The sequence below is a fragment of the Elephantulus edwardii genome, unplaced genomic scaffold (genome assembly GCF_000299155.1).
Source record: "Elephantulus edwardii isolate Elephantulus edwardi_28Jun2011 unplaced genomic scaffold, EleEdw1.0 scaffold00345, whole genome shotgun sequence".
Classification (NCBI taxonomy): Eukaryota; Metazoa; Chordata; class Mammalia; order Macroscelidea; family Macroscelididae; genus Elephantulus; species Elephantulus edwardii.
Window position 1 is genome coordinate 1,322,877 of NW_006400095.1, and position 8,209 is coordinate 1,331,085.

Sequence of the window (8,209 nt, forward strand, 5' to 3'; positions counted from 1 at the left end):
CATTTTCTTAGAACATCCAGTCTCTCTAGCTCCATACTTAACACATTTGGTGTTTCAATTTTTATTTATTTCTATTTTTTGGAGAATTCACATTTCTTGAATAATTGATGTTATACAATCTGGAATTTCTGAATTTCAAATAAATGTAACTTTTTTGGCACATTTGATCTATTACTTTTTAGCACCGAGAGGCTTGGTGACAGCCTGATGTTAACTCAGCAATGGGACGGCATCCATATTCCACTGGCACTTTCGTAACAAGTCCTTTGCGGCTTCTCTCATGTTCCCACCAGCTGGCCGATTGCCCTCCTTTCTGTACAATCTGGGCAAACTGACCGGCGATGGCCAAGGTGGTGTCAATGAAGCGGTCCACACAGCTGGAGAGACAGTTTTCAGCGTGAGAGTCTAGGCGATTCCCAGCTCTTCTACACACTTATTAATGGATGTTTGCAGCTGTTTCTCCTCATTTTTAGGTGAGCCACATCAGCAAATGAGAATCTTTCATTGGCTGAAGCTTTCTTCCATTTGTGTCATTAAAACAGATTCAACTTCGAGAAGACAGTTCTTCCAAATCATAATTTGAATGCTTTCTCACCTGAGAGCCTCCTTTCCAGCACTGTTCTCAAACAATGTTCTGCTACTAATCATAGTTTTTAGAGACACCTTGTTTCTGAACCAGACAAGTCCTGCTACCTACCCTGTCTTAGGAAGCTCCACCAAAGCGTGTCCTCTACAGTGACTGTGCTTGTGTTTGAAATACTTATGTCTTAGCTTCCAGCATCCACAGTATAGCAAACTGGTGGATGTCTGGTAGGTAAAATAAGATAGGTCCATTTACTTCTGAGGATGAGAGAAAAAAATGTAACAATGGTAGCCAACGGTTCGCTCACATCCGAGCTTCTTATTATGTGCCATCAAGTCGCCTGTGACTCATAGTGACTATTGGTACATGACCTCTGAAACCTGCCCCTATTATAAGCCAATCTCATCGTTTCCAACAGACCTAATCCCTTTGTTTCAGTAACCAAGTCAATCCATCTCATTCAGGGTCTTCCTCTCCTACCCTCTACCCTTCCAGGTATGATGTCCTTCTCCAAGAACTGTTCCCTCCTGGCCATGAGCCCAAAGTATGTGAGACAGAGCCTAAAAATTCTTGCTTCCAGGGAGTATACTGGTTTCACTCCAATATAATTGGTTTCTTCAATATGGAACTGTTTGTTCTGGCAATCCACAGTGTGTTTAACACTTTTATCCACAATTCAAAGGCGAGGATCCTTCTTCTGTCACCCGTAGTTATGGTTCTGCTCTCTGATGAATAGCAAGTAATTGCAAAGACCATGGCCTGGATCAGGCCCACCTTAGTCTGCAAACTGACATCATTGCTCTTCAGTACTCCTGGTGTCAAAAGGATTGATTATGGAACCAAGCAAGCTGAATTTATTAACAATCGCAATCTCTTTTCTGTCCATTATGAAGCTGCTAATTGGCCTAGTGGTGAAAATCTTTGTTTTCTTGATGTTGAGCTTCAATCTATGTTGAAGAATACTGTCCTTGACCTTCTGCAGCAAGTGCTTCACGTCCTCTTCAGTTTCAGCGAGCAAAGTTATGTCATCTGCATAACACAGGTTGTTGATCAATCTTCCTCCTATCCTGATGCCACATTCCTCCTCATAAAGTCCAGCCTCCCAAATGGTCTGTTCTGCATATAGATTTAATAGGTAGGGAGATCAGATGCCTCCCTGATGCACTCCTTTCCTGATTCTGAACCATGCAGTGTTTCCCTGCTGTAGGTCACCTTGGGGACAATTTGGGGTACAAAAGTTGTTGTAGTTGATTAAGGAAACACAATATTAAAAACACCCCTTGCTGCCTTGGAGTGTGTTGCCAGTCATAGTGACTGGCCTTCCATTGGTTCCCATGGCTGGAATTCTTAGTGGGAGGAGATTGCCCATCTTTCTCCAGAAGAGAGAATCCACCCTTTGGATAGTAGCACACAACTTTAGAGCTGTGTCCTAGACAGTATGTGCTGGAAATGCTGCCCATCCTTAAATCAGACATGGACAGACCTTGAAGGACTCATCTGAAAAAAAAAACAAACAAGTGGATTCACGGACAAGAAGTGGAGGATGGAGAAGGAAGAGAGAGTTGCACTGTATCACAGTATTAACATTCAGAGGAGGCGGGTTGCTTTCTTCTTATCTATGCCATTTTAGTTCCGTGTAGATTTTTAGCAGTGCAAGTTAGAATGGTCACAAAAATAAAGCATTTGGTAATAATGATACTTACCAACCCCTACCTCCAAAATACCTACTTTTTTAAATGATGTTATAGGGGGCAGAGAGTATTTCTAAATACTAATATAAATTAAACCCACATTCATGATCAGTCTTACTTATAAATGATTCTTTTCTGTGCAAGGTTTTTTGGCTTTCATTTTTAATACTTTGCATTGTAAACAATGCCCTGTGTTTGCCTACAAAGTGTCACCTATGGGAAAAGCAAGATGTGTATCTTTTCAACCCGTTTGTTTATGACTGGAGTCCTCCCCACCCCTTCTTATAATCTGATTATCTCTCTCATCCATGTGGGAAGATGAATCTTGCATCCTATTAAAATTCTGCATGAAATGTTAACCCGACATGCCTTGTGCCATAGTTCCCTTCAACTGGGTATTTTAGAGTACTTTCGTCTTTCATTTCCTTCAGCATTTACATGGTGCACTAAAGGACTTAAAGTGTTAAATATTATTCAAACAAACCCAGTAAAAGGCATCCACAATAAAGACCAGGGAGACAGAGAGATTACAGTGTTTCGTTCCAGGCCCGTACCCTCAGGAGAACCAGGAACACAAGACAAACCCTTAAGTATTTATATACTCCCCAAGCTGTATGGAGCAAGATCACAGGAAGCAGTTAAAGACACAGCAGCTCAACCCAGCATTTAACTAGATGTCTTCGGAACCGTGCTGTTTTGTGCAATTACAAACCAGATGGAAAACAGATTATGATTAGCCAAGCCTGACATTAATGGAGCTTGTTTTTTCTAAAGTAGCCCGTCGACCATAGGGGCTACCACAGGGGCTATGGCACTAGACTTACAAAGGGAATCTTCCTGTAGGAACCATCCGGCTCAGGTGGGGAGGGTGGTCCCAGAGGCGCTACTGTTCTCTGCCATGAAATCAGCAGGAGTCCCTGCGAATCCCACCACTCTGGGGACCATTTGGGGTGCAGAGGAGCATGAGGGCAGGTTCTCTACTCTTGTTAAAGTGGAGCCAGTTGACCAGGCGCCACTCTTGAGACCTTCTTGAACTATATCCTGCTGCTTGGTACTAAGGAGAGATCAAATCAGCCAAGCTTCCACGTGTGTGTGATCCCCTGACATGGCCGTGTCAGTCACTGCTCTCCTGCGTGGGCAAAGCATTGGAGCCACCTCACGGATGAAGCTGACCACGTCCCCTGCATCTGGGCCACCACACAGACAAAGCTGACCACATCCCCTGCATCTGGGCCACCCCACGGATGAAACTGATCACATCCCCTGCGTTCAAAGCCTTTCACTCCTTCCTCCAGTTTCAGCCTCATCATCTCCCCACCTAGACTGTCGTGTGTCATCAGCAGGCTGCACACGTGTGCCTCCCCCATTGTTTGCATGTCCCTCGAGGGAAGGGTCTGAGACACTCGCATCAGCTCTGACTGGCAGCTGCCGTACACCACACCAGAACAAAACCTGGCCCCATCCCGTGCCTCCCCCAGGGACGGGCACCATGTTTGATCCCACTGTTGGAGTCTTACAGTCCATCTCATTCAAAGTCTTCCTCGTTTTCACTGACTCTCTGCTTTATCAAGCCCAGTGTCTTCCTCCAGGCCCTCAGTAATCACAAAAGGCCACTCACTGAGTCCTTGTATGCAGAGCACCTGGGAAATGCCGTCTTGCAATCCTGATGGCACCTCCAGTATGATGGTAAAGACTGTGAGGCTGGAACTGGACCACCTTTGGTGTCAACAGATTGGTTTTGAACAGACTAGATTCCATGGCGTCTTCTGACTCAGAGCCAGAACTCCATTCTTCTGTTAATATTATTTCATTAACCTGCTTGGCAGGAAGCTCTGGTGGCCTAGTGGTAAGAATCCATGCTGCAATCCCAAAGGCACGCGGTTCAGATCCACCAGCTGCCCTGCAGTAGAAGGGTGAGCAATCTCTTCCCTTGTGATTAACAGCTTCTGAAAACCCACTGGAAGGTCAGGTAAGGGTCAGTTCCGACTAAATGGTACAACAACAACAACAACAAACCCTTAGCTGTAACCAAACTCACTGTCATTAAATAATTATAAAACCACCCTCATTGACTTGTTGCTTAATGTATTTAAATTTTGAGACTTAGGTCATGGATAGGTGTTTAGTTAAGCATACCAGTTGTTGTTGTTGTGTACCAATATAAAGTCAGATCCGACCCATAGCTGACCCTCCAGCACGTTTTCAGAGGCTGTTAATCACAAGAGAGGAGATTGCCTGTCCTTCTGCAGAGCAGTGGTGACCTCGAACCACGTGCTTTGGGATTGCAGCACAGTTTCTTACCACAAGGCCACCATAGCTCCCAAAAGTATTCACTATTTATATTTTTTAATATAAAGGAAGTCACTGGGCTGTCAATATCTCTTACCCTTTAATGTCATACTTTCACCTTGAAACAAAATGTTGTTGTTATGTGCCATCAAGTCAGAGCCGACTCATGGCTGACCACCGAGCTGGTGTTTGTTTAGAGGCACTAAATCGCATTGGAAGAGATCGTCCATCTTTCTCTCTCAGAGCATCTGGTGAATTTGAATTGCATACCTTAGGGTTGACAGAACAACTCCTTCCCCTTGGGCCACCAGAGCTCCCTGGACCAATGTCTACTCACAACAAATTCATGACAACCACCTTCACTTCCTGAAAGTGCAGTTTTTAAATCATTGACAAATTTCCCACCTTTTCCTTGTTCTAAAATCAGACCAAATAATAATTGTGTGTACATATTCCTGTTTCCTGGTTCCTCACCTGGGGCTGCTTGTACTGAAATTTTCTAAGTTCTTTTATTGTATGTAGACCACTCTCTATCAGTTCACTCGTGGTTATCTGTGCTGTGAGTGAAGATGGCGTGGGCATCAATCACCCTTTTCTAGTTTTCCTGTCCAGTGACGGTGTGAAAGTGACCACAGACACTGTTGTTCCCATTTTACTGGTGAGCACACTGAGGCTGTTGCTGTCTGCCATCAAGTCGATGCTTACACATGGTGAGCCACAGAACAGGACAGAAATGTCCCGCAGAATTTCCTTGGCTGTAAACTTTACAGGGACAGATTGCTACATCTTTTCTTCTGCAGTATGACCTGCAGAATTTCCTTGGCTGTAAACTTTACAGGGACAGATTGCTACATCTTCTGCAGTAAGACCGGTGGTTTTGAACTACCCATCTTTTGGTTGGAATCCAAACACTCAACCCCTGTGCCACCAGGAATCTCACACTGAGCCAGCGAAGTGAAATAAGTTCTCTTGTCTCCCAGTGAAAGCACAGCTACAGCTTGAATTCAGGCCTTCTGAGACTGTCCAGGGTCCTCTCTCTCCACCCACCATGTGCCTCCTCACCAATCACAGGAACCAGGTGCTGCGCTAGAGGCTTGAATGGCTCAGGTTGTCTGGTAACCATAGAGATCGTGGCGTTCCTTGTGGCAAATGAGATCACCCAGCACACACTGCTCTCAAGATTTAAGTTACAAGAGACCTGGCATTTTCCACAGAGGGCCATTAAGTTTGGAATTCCCTTCCCCTGGTCTGACATGGCCCTTGGGTATTGGTCTTCTGGGTCTTTGCAAACCACATCAAGTTAAGTTAGCCAGTCATGATCACTGAGAAATCCTAGTGGGCAGGAAGAAAGTGCTAAATTGACTCCTAGTTGTGAGCAATTTGTCATTTTGTGTTTTTGGCTGTTTGTATCCCACAGGGTAACGACCACGTGTAATTCTCATTCTTTAAAAAGAAAAGTTTAGTCAGCACAGTTGATAGGATTTTGTTTCTGTGTTCTTACATCATGTCGCCAGTGATGTGATGGTGAAACCTACAGGGAAGTTTTTTGTTTCTTTTGCATAAACCATTTTGCAGTAATTGATCAGCCATAGAGAAAAGATTATCTCCTGTGCACCCGCAGTGCGTTCTCTGGTCACCAGAGACCAATAAGCTGGGTCCCTGGAACTATTATCACTTTGTTGAAGAAGCTGCTATGTGAACAAAAACCAGCCCTCGTTAATTTCCCTTTTCGTATTTAAAAAACCTGTCAGTATTTTCCCTGTGGGAGGGCATAATTTGTCAACAGCGCATATTATTTAGTTCTAAAGAGGAAAGATGGCAGTGCATCTAGGCTTATTAACATCTTATCCCTTAACTTCATGGCCAGACCACAATCTGTTCCCACTCAATGGCATGAACTTCTCTATGCTTTGTAGCGTCTTACAGTGGACTTGTGTTTCATTTCCTAGTTGTTGTTGTTATGTGCCGTCAAGTCGTCTGCGACTCATAGCGACCCTATGCACAACAGCCCTAAACCCTTCCTAGACGATGAGAATTTTAGATATGGAAAATACTTTTGCAGCTAAATTGCACTTGCTTCCCCCACCTCATATGATTTGATCAGTGGAGGTGTTGAGAGCTAAGAGATAAGGTGGTCTGTGCCCATGTCTTAGTCCTTGGGAGAATCAGGATGTACGTTTTCAGTCTAGAGATTTTTCTATCATCCTTTGCAAGGACTTCGTCTGAATCCCTGCAGCCCCCATCACTCTGTGAGCTTCTGAAAGCAGCTATGATTCCTTCCACCTTCCAGCTCTCCATCACCACTGTGTCATGTGCCTAACTAACATAGGACTTCATCTCTGTATTGCAAAAGCCCACAATTGGTACTTGGCTTTCTCTATCTGTTCCTATGCAACCTTTTTGTCACTGCTGAAAAAATTCGAGCAACATTCATGTAATATACATAGAAAGGAATGTTGTTGAGCCTAGCACTTTTGCTGAACTATCATTATTTCTATCCACTTGTGTTGAATTAGAAAAATTCTTTTAAAGGTTAGTCTCATAAACCTGTTAATAAAAGTTGTTAATAAAAGCTTTAATAAAAGTTGTTGATGTTAAACTCTCTCATGTGTATAAAAGCTAGACTCAGTTGTTGTTGTTGTTGATTGCCATCGAGTTGAGCATGACTCATAGCGACCCTATGAATATAAGTCCTGAAGCCTTTCTATAACTATTGTCATTTATCAAAGTTCATAGTTTTCATAGGCATGTTATTTAGGAAGTGGATGCCACTCCTGCTGTATTATATTGTTTTTTATTCTTTTTACAAGTGGGAGAGGGTCATAGGGTGGTCTTTGAAACAAAATCCTATTTATTACAAGTTAACCTGTCTCTTCATTTTATTCAATTTGAGTATTTGTACTGTGGGTGAAGGTGACCCAGAAAATGCTTGCCCTGCCCCGGTGGGCATGACCCATGATGGTCTCATACTCACTCTGCACCGTGTAATAGTTTGTTTCAGTGCTGGAAGGGGTCCTCTCTAAGCTGTCAAGATACGACGAAGGCACTTTCTTCTCCTCCATACTGTCATTCACTGTAAGTATTTGAATTATTCTCCTCAGTTGCATTTTAACTATTGTACTAACAGTGAAGAAAAGAATTCTCATAATTATCTCTTTCTTTCCCGCTGAAGGTAAAAGCAGCTGCAAAATATGTTGATGTCCCAGTAAGTATTATTTTTTTTGTCTGCTTTTAAAGATTGTATCAATTTTTTGGTTCGTAATTACAGTTCACCATGGGTTTATTTGAAATTTTTAAACCAGTGCCATTCCCTAAGGGAGAAGTGTATTTTCTTTAGCAAGCACTAACCCTCGTAACAAGGCTTGGCACTGTTCTTTCTGAGGACTTTTTTCCGTTGTAACTAGGTAGCACTCTTTTATGCAGGTCAGTTTAATGTGAGAATGAAGGTAACACCTCAGTTGCAAAGGATGGTTATAGCCTTCTAAGAAAGGGTAGCAAATGCCTCACACTATTTCTAGAAAAATACTCACCTCTCCTTCCCTTTAGATGAAAGCTCTAACAGGTTTCTTTCTTATAGGAGTTAAACTAACAATAAATAGGGACACGTTGAAAGAATTTCTTTTCTTTTTTTTTCTTTTTTTTTTTT

The 8,209-nt window shown here is 43.0% G+C and overlaps 1 protein-coding gene across 2 annotated transcripts in view; it reads left to right on the forward strand.

Annotated features, from left to right (window-relative positions):
* Positions 1-8,209, forward strand: part of CADPS2 (Ca++-dependent secretion activator 2) — a 637,557-nt gene that overhangs the window by 575,957 nt on the left and 53,391 nt on the right. For both annotated transcript variants that reach the window (XM_006901794.1, XM_006901793.1), the window contains 2 exons: positions 7,555-7,638; positions 7,736-7,768. In XM_006901794.1, coding sequence (XP_006901856.1) covers positions 7,555-7,638; positions 7,736-7,768 — 117 coding nt within the window. The remainder of the gene's footprint in view (positions 1-7,554; positions 7,639-7,735; positions 7,769-8,209) is intronic.